The 17,963-nt window shown below is 50.8% G+C and overlaps 1 protein-coding gene across 2 annotated transcripts; it reads right to left on the bottom strand.

Moving 5' to 3' along the window:
* Window positions 1-5,546: 5,546 nt before the first annotated feature.
* Window positions 5,547-16,704, bottom strand: Stxbp2 (syntaxin binding protein 2). 2 transcript variants are annotated; one of them, XM_051205355.1, is made up of 19 exons: window positions 16,613-16,704; window positions 15,533-15,582; window positions 15,221-15,302; window positions 14,277-14,353; window positions 13,656-13,734; window positions 13,458-13,561; window positions 12,937-13,085; window positions 12,159-12,243; window positions 11,947-12,077; window positions 11,755-11,862; window positions 11,449-11,506; window positions 11,258-11,323; window positions 11,090-11,170; window positions 10,431-10,569; window positions 8,481-8,590; window positions 7,121-7,216; window positions 6,501-6,586; window positions 6,265-6,422; window positions 5,547-5,692 (listed from the first exon to the last, which is right to left on the bottom strand). In XM_051205355.1, exons 1-19 carry the CDS (start codon window positions 16,647-16,649, stop codon window positions 5,607-5,609), a joined length of 1,782 nt encoding a protein of 593 aa, XP_051061312.1. In that variant the 5' UTR covers window positions 16,650-16,704; the 3' UTR covers window positions 5,547-5,606. The 2 variants fall into 2 exon arrangements, with proteins under 2 accessions (XP_051061312.1, XP_051061313.1); XM_051205356.1 differs by lacking the exon at window positions 5,547-5,692 and having other exon boundaries at window positions 6,275-6,422; window positions 7,121-7,286; window positions 16,613-16,693.
* Window positions 16,705-17,963: the final 1,259 nt, after the last annotated feature.

Genomic DNA, 17,963 nt, shown 5'->3' with positions numbered 1-17,963 from the left:
GGTCTTCTAGAACAGCAAGCCTTCTTAACCCCAGAGCCATCTCTCCAGCCCCAAGCTTGAACTTGTGATCTTGCAGCTTTCTCTTCTCAAATGGAGGATTCCAGGCTCCTCCACCATGCTCCACTTATGCTGGGCTGCGTTAGGCCCAACACCTTGTAGTCTCCAAGTTAATCTCCATGTCATCTTCACCTTAATTTGAAAAAGTATGCCAATGCTAAAAGGAATCTCAAAATACACTACTTTATGAAAAACTTCCTTAAATTTATCTTGTGCGTTGTATGTGCAGGACTTGTGATGTATGTGCATGTGTGTACACAGATGCATAGATGCAGAAGCCAGAGAAGGACATCAGGTGTCCAGACCCATCACCCTCAGCCTGACTCCCTGAAAAGATGATCTCTCACTGAACCTGATAGCCAGCGAATCCTGCATGCCTCCTGTTTCTGCCCCACTTACTGCTGGGACTAAGGGCAAACACATAGCTAAGTGCAGCTTTTCACATGGGTGCTGGGGATCCACACACAGGTCCTCATCCTTGAGCAGCAAGAGCTCTTACCCACTGGGCCATCTTCCCAGCTACCTTCCTTACATTTCTACTACTGCCAAAGTAGAAATGTAACCAAAGAGGGCAGGGGCATGGACTTATGGAGCAACTCAAAACTTCCTCCAAAAGAAGTGTTGAAGGAGGGAGAGCATGGGACCAGGACCATCTGGTCACTGCTTCCTGGAACAAAGTTGAGCCATCCTCCTTCCAACTCCCTCCTCCCATCTCTTCAGCCTCTACCATTAAGCCTCATGATTACACAATGCTCCCTCTCAACTCTTGCAACAGTCCTGTGCAATTTCACAGATGACACAACTGATGTCACGTGACGGGGGTGCACATTCAAAAGGCCACTGGGACCGCTGGGAAGGCGGCTCAGTCAGTATCGTGCTTGTTCTGCAAGCATAAGGATCTGAATTCGAATCCCCAACCCCCAACAAACAAAAAACCTGTGTGCCCATAATCCTGATGATGTGGGGTGGGAGGGGGGTGCAGGAAACAGAAAGTCTCCTAGGGCTGGCCAGCCAGGGCCTAGCTGGAATCAGCAAGCTCCAAGTTCAATCAAAAGACCACCCTGCCTCAAAAAATAAAGTGGGGATCTAGCGCTGTGGCTCAGGAGAAAAGTCCCTGCCGAGGATCCCTCGGTGAACGACTGGGGCATGGCTCAGGGGTATGCCAAGGTGTTTGGATTCTATCCCAAACACCACACACAAACACAAAATAGAACTGTGGACTGCTGATCACAAGGTGTTGCTGACACTGAGCCCAGGGGACATCATCCTTGGCTCAGAGAGAACACCCTTTCCCCTAGCAGGCCATTCCCTCACACCAAACACATTTTCACAATGCTCTTGGCAGCAAGGAGCTGTTGGCCAACTTGTGTTGCCAGATTTGAGCAACTTCACACAACACAAAAATGTTCTGGGTAGAGGATTTGATGGCTTTCTCTTTATTTTTTTAATTTGTGCAGTAGTGAGGATTGAATCTAGGACCTTAACCATGCTGGGCCAATGCTATACTGCTGAGGCACGCTCCTACCTCACTGTTGGATTTTAGGCAGGGGCTGTACCTCTGAGCCATAGCCCCAGCTTTCTGGGAAATGTTAGGCAAGCACTCTACTGCTAAGTCATGCCTATAGTCCCACCTAACATCTTACCTGGAGAGTTACTAAAGGACATCCCCTGAGATGACAGCACAGCCTCTTGATGTGAGGCAAGAGGAAGGATCCAGCAAGAGCAGCGTGTTTCTGGTTGCTGGCCACTGAACCTAATTAAAATGGGTGCTGTGATTCTAAGTCTCTGTTTAGGGAAGGCAGGAAGGCAGGAGCAGGGATCCATAGATGCTGGGGGACCCATTACGGATGGTGCCAAGGAAGCCACCATGTGGGACATTCCACAAGGCAGGAAAAGGAAAACACCAGGTAGCAAGTAGTGATGATGTGGGGAGCTAGCAGATGGAGAGCTGCAGATGCAAGGCTCTGGGGCAGGAACAAAGTGTCACTGGTTAGAAGAAGGTCAACAAGTCCTCCTGAGGGGTATACCCACATAACACAGAAAAGAAGAGTGGACATTTTATTCTCATAAAGAGATTCTTCGTGTGCCAAGACATCAGATGATGACATTGGCCAAGGGGGGCAATAAATACTTGCACAGTCAGTATTTGTATTTGCTATAGATGCTGTGCTGGCTAAGTGTATGTCAACTCGATTCAAACTAGAATCATCTGAGGGAGGCTCAACTCCATTAGGATGTAGGCAAGCCTGCAGAACTTTCCTGAATCAGTAATTGATGTGGGAGGGCCCAGCCCATTGTGGGTCTTAGGTTCTATAAGAAAGCAGCCCGGCCCGGTGGTGGCACAGACCTTTAATCCCAGCACTCGAGGCCAGCTTGGCCTACAGAGTGAGTTCCAGTACAGCCAATACTGTTACACAGAAAAACCTTGTCTCTGAAAAAGGGGAAGAAAGAAAAAGAAAAGAAAGAACGCAGGATGCGCGAGCCATGAGGAGCAAGCCAGTAAGTAGCACCCCATCATGGGCTGTCATCAGCTCCCGCATGAGTTCCTGCCCTCGCTGCTTTTCACATGAACTGCTATGTGGAACTGTGAGTGAAATAAACCCTTTCCCCCTCCCCCAAATTGCTTTGGTCATGTTTCATCACAGCAGTAGTAACCCTAAGGCAGTCACATCATCTCACGTGGGTATCATTAGAAGGTGGCCAGGGGTAGTGAAGCGTGCCTTTTAATCCCAGCACTGGCCCACACCCTGGTCCACATGGTTCCATAGCCAGAACTACACAGCGTGATGAGATTTTTCTTTTTTTAAAGGAGGGATGAGAGCAGTTTAAGCAACAGAACGTCGTTTCTGTTGAGCACCACTGAATAACCCTTAGCCAACTTCCCAGGCGTCTTTTATAATTAAGGTCACCCAAGCCCTGGCTACAATCTGAAATGAGCAAAGAAACCGGAAAAATGAGCCGCAGCGTCCCCTGGCGTTCACCTTGCTTAACTACGCAAATAGATCCTGGGAAAGAACCCGCAGTTTCCACCAGGGATCGTAGGTTTACGTTACTTTATTCTTTTTTATTTTCATTTTTTAAGTTAGAAGTTTTATTAGAAAGGGAAGGGAGAAGCGGGAGAGAAGAGAGAGATGGGGAGGGGAGAGAGAGAGAGAGAGAGAGAGAGAGAGAGAGAGAGAGAGAGAGAGAGAGAGAGAGAGAGGAAAAGTCCTGTCTGCCCTTCAGAGAACAGCAGGAGAGAGCCATTTTAAACTTTAGAATTACCTCCGTGCCAGACAACCCCAGCACTTCAGAGAGCCTGAGGCAGGAGGATAGCGAATTCCAGGTCAGCCTGAGATACAGAGCAGGAAAAAACACCCTTCATCTCCCTCCAGGTAAAACCTGTCCCTTCAGCACTGAATCCAGGCCAGCCTGTCTCGTGGGAGGGGGGGAGGGGTGGATCTACTACGACCCACTTCCACACACTATTACTCAATCCACGAATTTCATGATCTTTCTGTCCTGAGTTGGGACGCGTTCTCAATTCTTTGGGGACATGTCTTTAGATTCCCTCGACTTAGATGAACTCAAAATCAAGAGGGTCCTACTTGCTGCCTGCAACTCTTAGCATGCATGGGTCACATGCCCAGAAGAGCCCCTAGAAGTAAACATAATGCCGCCAGGGGTCGCTTCGTTCGGCTCCAGCCAGACCAGGCCTCTATCACACTCGGATCATGTTTCTTGATCTCCCTGCTCAGGACCAACCATGGTGTCCAGTTGCCCATCAGTAACCAGAATCTTCAACAAGTTTGCAAGGCCCCATATAGTTCTTACCTTATCCTAAGGCCAGGGATGGAACCCAGGGCAAGCTCTATAGTCCCAGTGCTCATCAATAGCCCACATTCTTTCCATGTTAGTTATCAGCTTTGCTGCCTTGAGCTTCCCTCCCCACACCCTCCTACTCACATCATCACCTCGGGGTGAAAAACTTCGGCGTGCCACACATCCCCAGGGGCCCTTTGCTGCGGACCCTTCTCTGAATTACTCAGTGAAACATACCTCCTGTCACCCAAATACTATGAGCTAAACTGTAAGTTCCCCAGAGTTCATGTTCCAAGCTCTGTGACTATATTTAGAAAGAAGGTCTTTTAAAAGGTAACTTTTAGAAAATGAGGCCACAGGGTGGGCTCTAACCTAGTATGTGGTGCCATAAGAGGAAATTGGGCCACTATGTGAGGAGACCAGGAAATGGCGACCTCAAAGCTGGAGATGTGGCTCAGCAGCAAGAGTGCTTGCCTAGCATGCGTGGGAAACTGTTTGTCCCCAGCACTGCATAGGCAGGAAAATCTGTTCAAAGCCATCCTTGGCTATTTAACATGGCCAGCCTGAGGCTACAGGATACCCTTCCCTGAAAGAAAACAAATGATGGCCATCTACAAAGCCAACCAAGCCAACCTGGGTAAAGGCCAAGCTTCCAGAGCTGTGGAACAATGAATCCTATTAAAGCATGCAGAGCAAAAGTGCTTTTATTTATTTGTATGTGTGCACATGTGTATGCGTGCACATGGGCACACCCACACACATGCATGTTTCCTGAGTTCTCACAGAGGCCACAAGAGAACTGAATCCCTGGTTACAGGCAGTTGTGAGCCACTCAGTATGGGTGCTGGGGACCAAAGTCCAGGCCCCTTCAAGCAGCAAGCACTCTTAACCTCTGAGCCATCCAGGTCCTGGGGACATTTTTTAAGTTGGCCATAATGAACAAGTATGTCTCCACGAAAAGCTCTGATAAGTCCTGCAATTGGAGTCTACAGGCATACCATGGGGTTGGGAGTGGGGGCAAGTTTGCTGTGTTCTAAATGCTGGCTCTGATTCCTGGAATTGTGGTGGCAAGTCCCACTTGCAGTACCTTCTAGAAGGTTTCAGGGGAAGAGTCAGAACGCAGGCCTATTCTACCTGCTTCTCTTTCTGTGGCTGGAGAGATGCCTGTGGTTAAGGGCACCGCTGCTCTTACAGAGGACCCAGGTTTGATTCTTAGCATTCGCATGGCAGCTCACAACCATCTATAACTCTGGGCCCAGGGGATCCCAACAATCTACTTTGACCTCTGCAGGCACTGCATGCATATACACAGACATACATGCAAGCAAATCACCCATACACATACAATAAAAATAAAGGTTAAATTTTTTTCTATAATTCTAACCAAACAGCTAAAGATTTCTAATAACAATAGGGGTCCCAGCTCTGCCATCCTCTGATCTGCACCTTCCTGCTCTCTTCTCTGCAATTCCGGTGCTAAGATCGGGCCTTGGGTTTCGGATGGGGTTCCCAGCAAGGCTGTCAGGGCCTAATAAACCTCCAGCCAATATTGAACCTACAGCCCAGGTTCTTGAGCTTCATGATAGCTGATGATGTGGCTGGGGGGCAGGGAAAGGTGTGGAAGGCCTGCAGCACAGATCTGGCTCAGTGCAGCTCCCTCTGGGGAGCAAATGAGATGAGCCCTGAGGGAAAGACAGAGGGGGGAGTTTATTTCTCAAAAACAGAGGAGCACAGGGGCAGGGGCTGAGTCAAGGCAGGGCCATGTCCTCCAGCTTCTGATCCAGGGTCTTGAGGTCATCGAGGAAGCGTGTTGGAGTGAGGATGTGTGAAGAGCCTGGGCAGGAGGGAAAGGTGGGGAGGTAGAGGTCCCGCCTGGGAGTCTGTCACTCCTGGCTAGTGTCCTGGCTACTGAGAACAATTTCCTGTCCCTCTGCAAGCCAAGGCCCTGTCTTCTCAATGCCTCAGGAGTCCCGAAGCTAAGGAACATGGGTACCCAGCCCCAGGTGATTACTCCCCTGGGGACTCATGCCCCAGCCCCTCAGAAACCCCAGATTCCTGTCCCCAAGCCCTAAAAACTTCAGAGTCTAATCCTAGGCCTTGAGGGACTCTTGAATTCAGTCCCAGCCCCTCACAAACCACACAGGTAAGCCCCAGACCCTAAGGGGCCTCAGAGGCCAGCCCTAGATTCCAAAAGACTCCAGAGTCTAGTCCTGGGCTTTTAGGGACCCAGAATCCAGCCCCGGGCTCCAAGGAAGCCCAAATCCATCCCCAAGTCTTAAGGGTCCCCATATAAGGCCTTTTGGGATATCAAATCTAACTGCAGACTTCAAGGGATCCCCAAATCCATCCCGAGACCCTAAGAATCCCTAGAGTCAAGTTCCCAGGGACCCCAGTTCAGCTACTCACCTATAAGCACCTCCCATTTGCCTTCAGTGGCCCTGGTCACCTCATAGGCAGCCCTCATTTCAGACATGGCCACACCACCCACAATGTACACAATGAGCCTGGGCCCAGCCCGAGCCTCGACACCAGCTTTGTTTTTATGCCAGTGGCCAAAACGAGCGCTGCTGGGGTGATGAGTAGAGATCAGTACAGGCTGGCAGTCCCCCAGGGCCCACCCCAGGCCTCTCCAAGGCCCTCACCTAACAGCTGCCTGAGAACTAGGCACAGGGGCAGGGTCAGACACGAAGGGCCACAGCTTTCGGTCCAGCCGGTCCTCCACCACATCCTGGGTAGCCAGACAGGAAAGGTTAAAGAATCCTAGCCAGTGGGACCCAGGAACTGAAATGGCCACGGGTCATAGCACCACTGCCTACAGCAACTTGTCTTTTGGGGACCCAGGATTCCAGGATGCCAAGGTGCAAGGTTGCTTGGCCCCCAAGCAGGAGGTGCCACCTTCCAAGGACTAGAGAACAAAGGCCCTGATACATTATTTTTTGATGTTGAGGCTTTGGGGTATCAGGGTGGCCAGGGGCCAGCATACGATAGGCTTCTTGGGTAACGAGGTACTGATAGATGAGAACACAGGGTATAGAGAAAGCTACAGTCTCTATCAAGGAGTTCCTCAGCAGCCCCAAATCCTGGGGTGCAGTTTTGTGTGCCTCCCTCCCCACAGAGCAGATAGGTTGCCAGGGGTATGCTGATAACAAAGGATTTTCTGCTAAGCTCTAAGGCTTAGCACTGAGAGCCTGGGAGGGCAGGGTGGAGGGCTTAGTGGCTAATGGGATCAGCAGAGAGGAACAGGGGCCCCCAACATGTGTACCTCCATCACATCTTTGATGACTGGGGACCAGCGGGACAGCTGGTAGGTGGGCTCCATGCGCTCCTTCCGCTCCAGCCGACTGAAAGTCCCTGAGCCCTACAGAGGGGGCCAGGTAGGGATGGAATGGGGTTGGGAAGGGAAGGAACCCATCACAGATGGGAAGGGACTATGAGTGTATAGAAAGATGGAGGAATGGAGCAGAAAGAGACAGAAAAACAGAGACAGAGAGACAGAGACACAGAAAGACAGAAGCAGAGCAGAGAGACAGGGACAAGGAATTCAAGAGATACAGACAGGGAGGCAGAAACAGGTCAAGAGAGATGAAGATACAGAAAAAGGATGGGAAGATAGACAGAGATGGGAGATAGAGAAAGACACAAGATGCAAAAGACAAAAAAAAAAAAAAAAAGGCAAAGAAACAGACAAAATTGGAAAGAGGCACACAGACATGGAAACACATAGATGGACACAGAGGCAGGGAGTCAGAGAGGTAGGGATGGATGAAAAGGGAGACAGAAGAAACAGAAATGGGAAGGGGAAAAACAGAACGAAGAAAAAGAAGATGGAGGTCAGGTGAAGGATACAGAAACAGCAAGAGGCAAGAGACAACCCAGGCTTGGCAGGTCACATCTATAATCCCAGGTACTCAGGAGACTAATGCAAGGGGATGGCCATGAATTTGAGGCCAGTCTGAATTATGGAGTGAATTTAAAATCAGCCTTAGCAGCTGGATGGTGGGAGCTCATGCCTTTGATCCCAGCACTAGGGTGGCAGAGGCAGATGGATGTCTACGAGTTGGAGGCCAGTTTGGTCTACAGAATGAGGTCCAGGAAAACCAAGGCTACACAGAGAAACCCTGTCTAAGGAGAAGAAAAAAAAAAAGATCAAGGTCAAGGCCAGCCTGAGCTACAGAGTGAAATCTGCCTCAAAATAAGAATGTATGAGAGAGACAGACAGAAAAGGGGACAGGGGGAAGGACATGGGGCAAGGTCACAGGCCTGTGGTACAGCAGAATGAAGGAAAACTGGACACATAGGTCAGAAGAGACTAGAGTAGAGCATAAGAAACCACCACATGTGTTGGGTGGGGTAAGAGGTTTACAGAGGCCCCCAAAGGCCCCACTTTGACTGTCTCCCAATTAACAGTGCTCACTCTCCCACCTGCCTGAGAGCTGAGGCTGCATACCCACACTGTACCAGCATGTACAGGGCCCATTTCAACTCTGCTACCCATCATGTTAGGGAACTGGGGAAGGCCTTGGTACGCCTGGTCACCAAAAAGCCAAGCCATGCTTGCACACACGGACTGGTCATGTATCCTGCAAGGGCCCAGCTCCATGGCTCCTCAACTCCCCACATACCGAAGAGTTGGTGACGGTGCCACCCAGCTGCTCCAGATTCCTGATGAGGTTGCTGTAGGCCTGCACATTGGCATGCTGGATCAGCTTGGCCAAGTTTTCCTCACTCACGCCTGGGTAGAGAGACAGGGTCATAGTTAGTGACTGGTAGTGTCCTGTGTGAAGGGATTTGAAAACAGATTCTCACAGCTAGGATGTCTCCTGGACCCAGAAACTTCTGGTGTTACAACAAAGAGGAATTGTAGACAGCTATCTCTCAAAAGGGAGAATTGGAGAGTCTTCCAGAATGATCTGAGAAAGCTAAGAGATGCTTGAGTGAGGCAGACTGTTTGCAGCACAAGCATGAAACCCTGAGTTCAAATCCATAGCACCCACATAAAAACAAGAAGATCACTGGAAATTTCCAGGCCTCGGCCTATGTCAGGTTTGGAGAGAGACCATGTTGCTGAGATTGGAGAGATTTGAGGCCTGACCTGACTAGGGGCAGTGAGGGGATGAAGAAACAAACACTAAAGAAACGATAGGCTCATGTACAGAGAAGCCAGGGTCCGGTGGGCTGTGCACACTGATGGAGTGGCACAGTTACAAGCTTTTGCCCGCATTGGTCAATCATTTGGAAACATGTATTTGTACTTGGATCAGAGAAAGCCTTGCCATTCCAAGTCTGACCTAAGGAAGGCTTTGCCACCCCATGGATCTGAGGCATTGGGTCTTTGGCATGGCTGTGCCCATGTCAACAGTACATGTCCACTCATGACTTCCTCAGCTTCCCCACACCCTGTCTCAGGGGATAAGGCAGAGAATAACACTGGTATTCAGCAGGACACCCAATGTCATACTCTGGTCTCCCACATACATGCAAAAAGACCTGAGTTCAAATCCCCAGCACCCAGTAGTAATATATACCTGTAACCAGGGCTTCGGGGATGGGGACAGGCTGACCGCAGACTTGCAGGACTCTAGCCTAACACAATATTCAGGGAGAGACCCTGTTTCCCAGGGGTACGAGAGGGACCGACAGAGCAAGGTTCAATGTCCTGCTCTGGTCTCCCACATGAGCACACAGCACATATAGCTGCACACATGCCCCCTCACAGAATCAGATGAGGGAGTCTTGGCTAACCTTTCTTCTTTTTGTATTTGTACATGTATGTGTGCATTGTGGGTATTTATCTGTGTTGTGCATGTGTGTGCATGTGGATATATGTGTATGTGGAAGCTGAAGGCTGAAGACCATCACCCTTCACCTTGTTTTTTGAGTCTCAGTAGCTCAGAGCCTGCCAGTTCAACTAGACTAGCTAACCAGCAAGCTCCAGGGTCTTCCTGTCTCTGCTTCCCCAGACCCAGGGTTACAAGTGGGCAGCACACAAGCTGGAGAAGTGGCTCGGTAGTTAATAACACTGGGTGTCCTTTCAAAAGACCCAGGTTCAGTTCCCAGCACCCATGTGGAGGCTCACCTGAACTCCAGTTGCAGGGAATCTGATACCCTCTTCTGGCCCCTGCAGGTACCAGGCACACACACTGTATACAAACATACATGTAGGCAAAGCACTCATTCACATAAAATGAAATAGGCCTTTTAAAAAATGATAATGAGAGCAGGCTGGCCTGTGGGCATGCCTGTGAGGGATTTTCTTAATTTTACAGTTGAAGAGGGACAACCTGTCCACTGTGAATGGCACCATAGCCTGGGGAGGCGACCCTGATCTGTGTAGAGTAGAGAAACAGAATCAGATTCAAGCATAGCTGCATCTATTCTCTGCTTGATTGTGGACATGCCCAGCTGCTGCGAGCTCCTGCCACCCCAACCTCTCCTCTCTCTTAAGTTGCTTTGCCGGGGCATTTTATCATAGCAACAGGCAATAAAACTCAGACAGCAAGCTAAGATGATGGTGGCCTCGTAGTTGCGATGTCTCTAGGACCTGAGCCTCCTCTGGCCACCCCCTCACCCACCATTCCGAAGAAGGATGTAGAGCAACAGGACCCGGATCTTGTCGTACGGCGGCACTGAAGCGTCCAGCAGCACCGGGACAATCAGCTTCATGGCGTCCTTGATCTTCTCACCCTCGGCATCAGAGCCCATGGCCAGGTCCTGCATGGCATGAGAGTTAACTGTCCAACCAGCTGCTGGGGGAAGCATCAGGAGGGTGGTAGAGCAGGGGCAAATCAGGGACTTTTGTAAGATGTTCCCACCCTTCTTAGCCTAGAAACTGGTCTCCTGAAGCCCATCTAACTGAGCACAGACCAGGCTCTCCCCATGATCTCCAACTCTCATTCTGGTCTTATCTCTAAGCACAACTCTGCCCACCTATCCAAAACCTTCAACCAGGGCCCCACCCCACCAAGACTCCTTCTACCCAAACCCCACCCCTCCACAAGCTGACTATAAAGGTTTTACCCTCTATCTGAGGCCCTACCCTTCCCCAAGTTCTCCCTGCCAGAGGGCCCCAACCCTTGAATGAGCTCCCCTTACCCCCCAAGTTTTGCCCCATGGAGGAGGGCCCTGACCACCTCTTTCAGGCTTCACTCCTCCCCAAGTTCTACCTTCTAGGGAGCCCCACCCCTCCCGATTCTGCCTCACGGGGGGGGGGGGCACCCCTCTGATGGCCCACCTGCTCCACACTGCACAGCTTCTCCACCGAGCCTTTGAAACGCTTCATGCAGTCGTCTGCTAAATGCAGGTGTGTAGAATACTACAGGGTGGGGACCGGGTTAAGAGACATAATCAAGTCAGACATCTGCACTGAGCCTGGGGGCAGAAGTCGACTGCCCAAACTTACCTTGTTCAGTTCCTTCTGATACTGAGGCATCTTTTTCAGGATGTGCGACAAGTCTTTGATGTTGGCCTGAAGTAGGGGTAGGAGAGGGTAGAGAGGGTAGGGGTGAGGCTGGGCCCCTGCCCTACACCAGGGGAGGTTCCACTCTGGGCTGGGCACACAGGCTGAGGCTCTGTCCCACCGTGGACTGCTACCTTGTCTGTGGTCAGCCGCTTGCTCTCACAGAAAGTCTTCAGGAGCTCTGTGACCTTCCTAGCCATGAGCAAGGGCAGGGGAAGAGAAAGGATGCTGAGATGGTTGAGGAGAGCCTCTTCCTGCCAGCTGATGGGGGACACCTAGATGCATGTACCAGTCCCAGCCGTGGGATAAAGTATGGTGAAGGGCGGTTAAAGGCAAGTCAAGGGTCCCCCCCAAAGTACATAACTTATAGGGGGGACAATCATGAGGGATGAGGCCTGGGGGCCTGGGCCCTCCCTCCAGCACCCTCAATATACTCTCACTTGGAAACGTCTGCTATGTGCATGTGTCGAAGCTCCACCCACAGGTCATCATCTTCATCCAGCAGTACAGCCTTCTCCCGGGACTCACTCAGTCCTGTGGTCTCATACCTGGAGGGACAGGACATGTTGGAGGATGGAAGGACCTAAGTTGGCAGAGAAAGGGGCGGAAGGCATCTTCCTGGATCTGTCCACCTGTATGTGTCCTGTTCGATGTCCAGAAGATCATAGGCCATGGCTTGAAATGTGAGTTCATGTAACAGTGGAGATACAGGATCTGCTGCCCGGTCCATTATGAGTAGCTGTGAGCGTGTTTTCTCTGGGCCCTGGGCAAGGAGAGACAAGGATGAAGACATGGGCTGTGACCCTCTAAAGCTTCTCTGGCCCCTCCCCAACATCCCTCTCACCTCTCCCAGGCTCGGAGTGTCTGCCTTGAAGGCATTCAGCTTAGCCAGGACAGCATGGGCCAGCTGGGCTGTGTCTTCTGGACCCCTGGAGGTGATGCAGTCAGACACAGGAACGTCAGGACTTGGGATTGGGAGGACTGGGCACAGACTGGGGACATCAAGGGTAGGGGTGAGGATGGGAGTTAGGGACTGGGTGGGGATCAAGCAAAAGACTGAACACAGAAGCCAGGGAGATGGCTAAGTTGGTAAAAAGACTGTCATGCTAGCATGAAGGCCATCAGATTCCAGTCCCCCAGAACCCTTGTTTAAAAAGTGTGCTTGAATTTGCAGCTCTGCAGAAGTAGAGATGGGGGTCCTTGGACCTGGCCTGCTAGTCTAGTCAAATTCAGAAGCCTAGACCCAGGGAGGAAGCTTGTTGCAAAAACATGGCTAAGTAGTTAAAGGCTCAAACTGCTCTTCCAGGGCACCTGAGCTCAGCTCCCAGCACCCACATGCAGTCTGACAGTCTGTAACTCTAGCTCCAGGAGGTTGGATGCCCTCTCCTGGACTATGTGAGAACCCTCATATTCACACACACAAACATACACATAATTTTTTTTCATCTTTAAAAAAATAAAAGGGAAAAGTAACTGAGAAAGACACCTGAGGGTGATCTCTGACCTCCATACACACACACGCTTACACACATGAACACATGCATACACACAGGGGGAAATGGACACAGAATGAGTGAAGGTAAACAGGTAGCATTGGGGTTGGGGTGGGGATGGGTCCCCACTTGCGGTAGCGAATGGATGGGTATTCCTGAAGGGTGGCACATAGTGTAGCTATCTGCTGGGCCAATGCGTCAAGCTGCCGTGCCCTCTCCCCTGCCCGGAATGGGCAGTAAAGATTGTAGGTGCTGTGTGGGGCATCCAGAGAGAACACCTGGGGAGGACAGAAATGTCATGGCCACACCATAGGGGTTACCCAACCCAACTTCCAGCTGCTGTCCCTGCATTTCCCTGGGGCCTTCACCACCTTCTGGAACCTGTTTTGCCAGCCTTGAAGCAGGATAGGGTAGCCCCAGTTAAAAGTTGAAAGGGAATAGAGATAGTTCCTGGTTCCCTCCCCCTTGGGGAATGAGAAAGTTCTGCCCTGTGCTCTACGTTGCCTTTTAGGAATGCCCAAAGGGCTAGCACTCCAGGCAAGGACCTGTTAATTGTTCATTGCTTGTTGGTGCTGTCTGTTCTGGAGGGAGCTTGGACTGTTTGGTCAAGGACAGCCCACCCCCTCCCCCACCACAAGCTAGGGCTGTACCTGGGCCTCATAGGGGAGGAAGGCAAGGTGGATCTCTTTCAGTGTCTTCACCACCTTTGCGAGGCGAGAGCGGCCCAGTTCACTGAACAAGGGCTCAGGGCATGCTGGGGTTGGCAGAGAAGGACCATCAGACCAATGTTTGTCACCATACTCCCTACCTCATCACAGCACCCAGTCCCCCTGGTTCTCCTCACTCACTGTCAGTGAAGAAGACATGGGCTGCTTTGTATGTGAAGGTCGGTGTCCCCCGGAAGTCTGCAATCAGGGCCTGAACCGACTGTGGGGTGCAGATTACTGTTGGAATCAGACCCTGCACCCCAGACCTATCTTCTGCAGGGGATTCCCCAACTGATGCTCATCCCTCACTATGTGCAATTGTTGGGAGGGTGCTCACATAAACATATACATTGACTGACACATACATGCATTCTGACATGTACACGCACACATATACACTGTCACATGTAAATGCACAAATGCCTGCAACATATACACACACAAATTCTGACACTGCACACACATATATGCACAAATAAATTCTGATGTGCATACACTGACATGTGCACACTGACAAGTACACATGCATATGCAGCATACATATGCACTGGCACTCATATATACACATGGACATACGTAAACATATATTGGCACACACGTGCACTGAGACATGTGTGTATGCATGCATCGTGTGTGCACACACATGCTTTACGGCATATGTATGTACACTCAGATACATGCATTGACATGTACATCATGCAAGCACACATAAACACACACACACACACACACACACACACACAGGCTAACTCCTACAGGCACCTTCTCCGTGGGGCTCAGCAAATAAATGGCCTCCAAGCTGGGAATAGGTTCTCGCCGTTTGTTGATGTCTTCCACAACTAAAAGCAACAGAGGATGAGACACACATAGGCGGCATGGAGAAAAAGGCAGGGGAGTCTCAGGTTTACAGAAGTGGACCCATGGTAAGGGTGTTTTAAAGGGCTGTACTACTACTCCCTTGGATTCCTAAACAGAAATATATACCTAAGATTCCCCCAGTTAAAGAGCTACAGAGTCAGGGTTCTGCACATCTGAAGCAACACAGCCATACCCTTGAGTCTACAGACTCTTGAGAACCCAGAGTCACTGGGCAATGGGTCACACCTTTAATCCCAGCACTCAGAACGTGGAGGCAGGAGGATCTCTGTGAATTCTAGGACAGCCAGGGCTACACAAGACAAGAGAAATCTTGTCTTGAAAAACAAATGGAAGTAAATGAGTAAATAAATAAATGAGAGAACCCAAAGTTCACCCAAGCTTCTTACAGAGATACCAGTATGGGGTGCACAGTCATTGTTTTATTTGTTTGTTTGAGACAGGATCTCACTTAGCCCAGGCTGGCCTTGAACACACTAGCTGACTAACTGAACTTCTGATCCTCCTGCTTCTACCTCCTGAGTGCTGGGATTACAGACACTTGCCACCCTGCCCATTTGATATGGCACTAGGGATCAACCTTTGTTCACTGTCGGCAAGCACTCTGCCAAAGGAGCTACATTCTCAGCCCAGCGGGGTGAGTTGGTTACAGTCAATGAGGCTGACTCTTTAGGGGGTGCAATCAGGAATGCAGAGGATGCACATGGTCATATGCTGAACCAACCTGAAGGGATCCCACAGTTAAGGCTATACCCAAAGGACCCACATTCAAGAGACCCCACACTCAGGTTCTATCTGGGGACCACGAGGGGGGGCAGGCATCCACTCACTGGTGATGCCCTCTGCCAGGATATCTGACATTTTACAACAGGACGACAAGATCCGCATGCTTGGGTGATCCATGATGAGCACCTGTCCAGATGGATGGACACACAGACACAGAAAGGTGAGCCATGCAAAAAGGGCCTACAGCTGGCCCCACAAGGATCAGAGCGAGTGGGGTACCCATCCACCCAACCGAATCCCAGTGGACCAAAGGCTTCTACAAGGAATTCTTGAGGGGACTCTCACATTCTGGGGTTCCTGCACAGACTGGGTAAAAGACTACCTCTGGGTACCAAGACATTGTGCCTCGGCCCTACCTTCCACTCGCCATCCTTCTTAACACTCCGGATAACGCCACTTAGAATTTCTACAGGGAAGGAAGAAGGGGAGAAGAGGGCTTGGGACACTTGTCCTCTGACCCCAACCAGGATCCTGCATGACAGCTCCTGGCATCACCTTTAATTTACAGATATTCAAACTGAAGTTCTGTGAGGTCAGGCAACTTACCCAAGCACCCTCATGTCTAGATGGAACAATGCTCAGAACAGAGATACATCTTAGAGAACTGAATGAATGGAAGTAAGGGCCTCCTGGTGTTCCTTGGACTAGAAGGCTTGGTTCCCAGCTCTGAGGATTCTCATCAGCCTCCAAGCCCGTTTCCCCCATCTCCCACTAACCCTTGCATAGGCAAGGTCCTTTCTAACACCGACGTATCGGACCGTTCCACAAAGCCTGTTCTGCCCAGAGGAAGGCGTAGGGGAAAGGGGAAAGAAAGGTAGCCTTGCCCAGGGCCTGGCCAGTGCACCAAAGTGTCGAGTCCACTGTTATCAGGCGGAAGAAGCAGCTGAGGCCGGAACTACTGGAGGTGGGGGAGGGGAGTCCTCAAACCCTCTTCTCCCCACCAAGAACCTGAGCCTGAATGGCAGAGAAGCCAATCTTCAGTTGCAAGGAGCTCCTAGATATGATGCAAAAAGGAGAGCACCCACTTCTCCACCTCCCTGGGGAATGTGCACACCACCTGTGTGCTCACAAGCTACTTGAGGTCGCTGACCAAGGCACTGTAGGACCTCCCGAGTCCAGCCAATGAACTTTCCGGGTTAAGACACTCAACAGCCTGTAGCTGGAGCAGGCCCAGACGTCTAGACTCGAGCATGTACCTCCCTCTCCTTGATCCCTTGAGTCCTCCGCGTCCTAACTTTGTTCCACCAGCTGCATTTGAGGGGCAGGCAGCCCAGCTGGGCCCAAGTCCCCCGCCCGTCCCATCAAGAGTCAGGTGCTCTCCCCACCGTCAGGGTCCTGGGATCCCAGAATCCGCGCACCGCCCCTCTCCCGAGGCCTCCGGTCCCCCAAAGGACAACCGAGGGAAAAGCAGAGCCCCGCCCTGGGGTGACACTCACTTTCCCCCACCACCGCCTTCAGCCCCGAGGGCGCCATCTTCCCCTAAGGAGTAAGGCCGCTTCCGGGTTGGTCCCAAGGTGGGGGCGTGGCCCCGCCCGTCATCCACGTGGGCCCCACCCCGCGGGCTCGGACCACACCCCCTGCGCACCTGGTCCCGCCCCGCGATCATCGGTTCTCTCCCCGCCTCCAGGAAGTTGAGTCCCAGTGCAGCAGGTGCACTGACAGGGTCTCAGACCGGCAGTCCCCAGTTTGTGTGCGCCTTGGAGGAGTCCTTCATGGGAGTGTTCCCTAGCTCACACATACTGAGATCAGTTTGCTCAGCGCGATGACAGCACTGTAAAAATACCCATCTCACCTAGATATCAGGACCATCCTGTCCAGAAGTTCCATCTGTGATTATAGTGTGCCCACTCAAAGGACAACCGGGCCTTCTAGATCTAGAACTGTTACAACTGCCTTCTGTAATCCAAAGACTAGTAACACCAGACTGGGCAATATCAGGTAGACTCCGGAAGCCTGGAGACCCCACCATGTACTATGTACTTTTTCTATGCAGTTTTCTCACAGTCTGATCATTCTGTGAGAAACTCATGCTGAAACAGAAACATAAGACCCGGGGGCTGTGACCATGTATCTGTGCCTGTTCATGAAGAAATGCTTCCCAGCCTTTTATATCAGCATATATGATATTTTCTTTTTTAAATATTTTTTATTTATTATATACACAACATCTGCCTTTATTTCCATATGTATCTGTACACCAGAAGAGGGCACCAGATTTCATTACAGATGGCTATGAGCCATCATGTGGTTGCTGGGAATTGAACTCAGGACTTCTGGAAGAGCAGACAGTGCTCTTAACCTCTGAGCCACCTCTCCAGCCTCCATGATATTTTTTTCTTCTCTTTTTTTTGGTTTTTTCGAGACCTGGTTTCTCTGTGGCTTTGGAAGCTGTCCTGGAACTAGCTCTTGTAGAACAGGCTGGTCTCAGACTCACAGAGATCCTCCTGTCTCTGCTTCCCAAGTGTGCCACCACTGCCTGCCTGTACATATTTTTATGCATGCATGTAATGTATGTTGGCCATTCATCCTTATTCCCCTCTTATGTTCCCACTTCCCTTTCCAGCTAGTCCCAAAAGGAGATCCCTGGCGCAGCTTGGGCTCCCTCCTGGACCCTGAATTATGCCCAAATCATACCCAAACATCTGTTTCCACCGAGATCCTTTAAGTGGGGAAGAAAAGATAAAGCAGCTCCTTTCTGACTCAGGAAGAAAGCAGCAACAAATGACATCATGGATATCATGGATGTAATTTTTCAGAGGGGAAAACAGAGAGGTCTGTGTTAGGATG

This window comes from Phodopus roborovskii, unplaced genomic scaffold (genome assembly GCF_943737965.1).
Source record: "Phodopus roborovskii unplaced genomic scaffold, PHOROB, whole genome shotgun sequence".
In the NCBI taxonomy this organism is placed as follows: Eukaryota; Metazoa; Chordata; class Mammalia; order Rodentia; family Cricetidae; genus Phodopus; species Phodopus roborovskii.
This window is presented reverse-complemented; position numbering and strand designations above follow the sequence as displayed.

What these genes read in the sequence shown, in the direction of transcription:
- Stxbp2 (XM_051205355.1), bottom strand. Translation starts at nt 16,649, where the DNA reads ATGGCGCCCTCGGGGCTGAAGGCGGTGGTGGGGGAAA. An exon ending in CCATGTCTTCTTCACTGACA is followed by an intron (nt 13,562 to 13,655) that starts GTGAGTGAGGAG and finishes TGCCAACCCCAG; the next exon opens with CATGCCCTGAGCCCTTGTTC. An exon ending in AGCTGTGCAGTGTGGAGCAG is followed by an intron (nt 10,570 to 11,089) that starts GTGGGCCATCAG and finishes CATGCCATGCAG; the next exon opens with GACCTGGCCATGGGCTCTGA.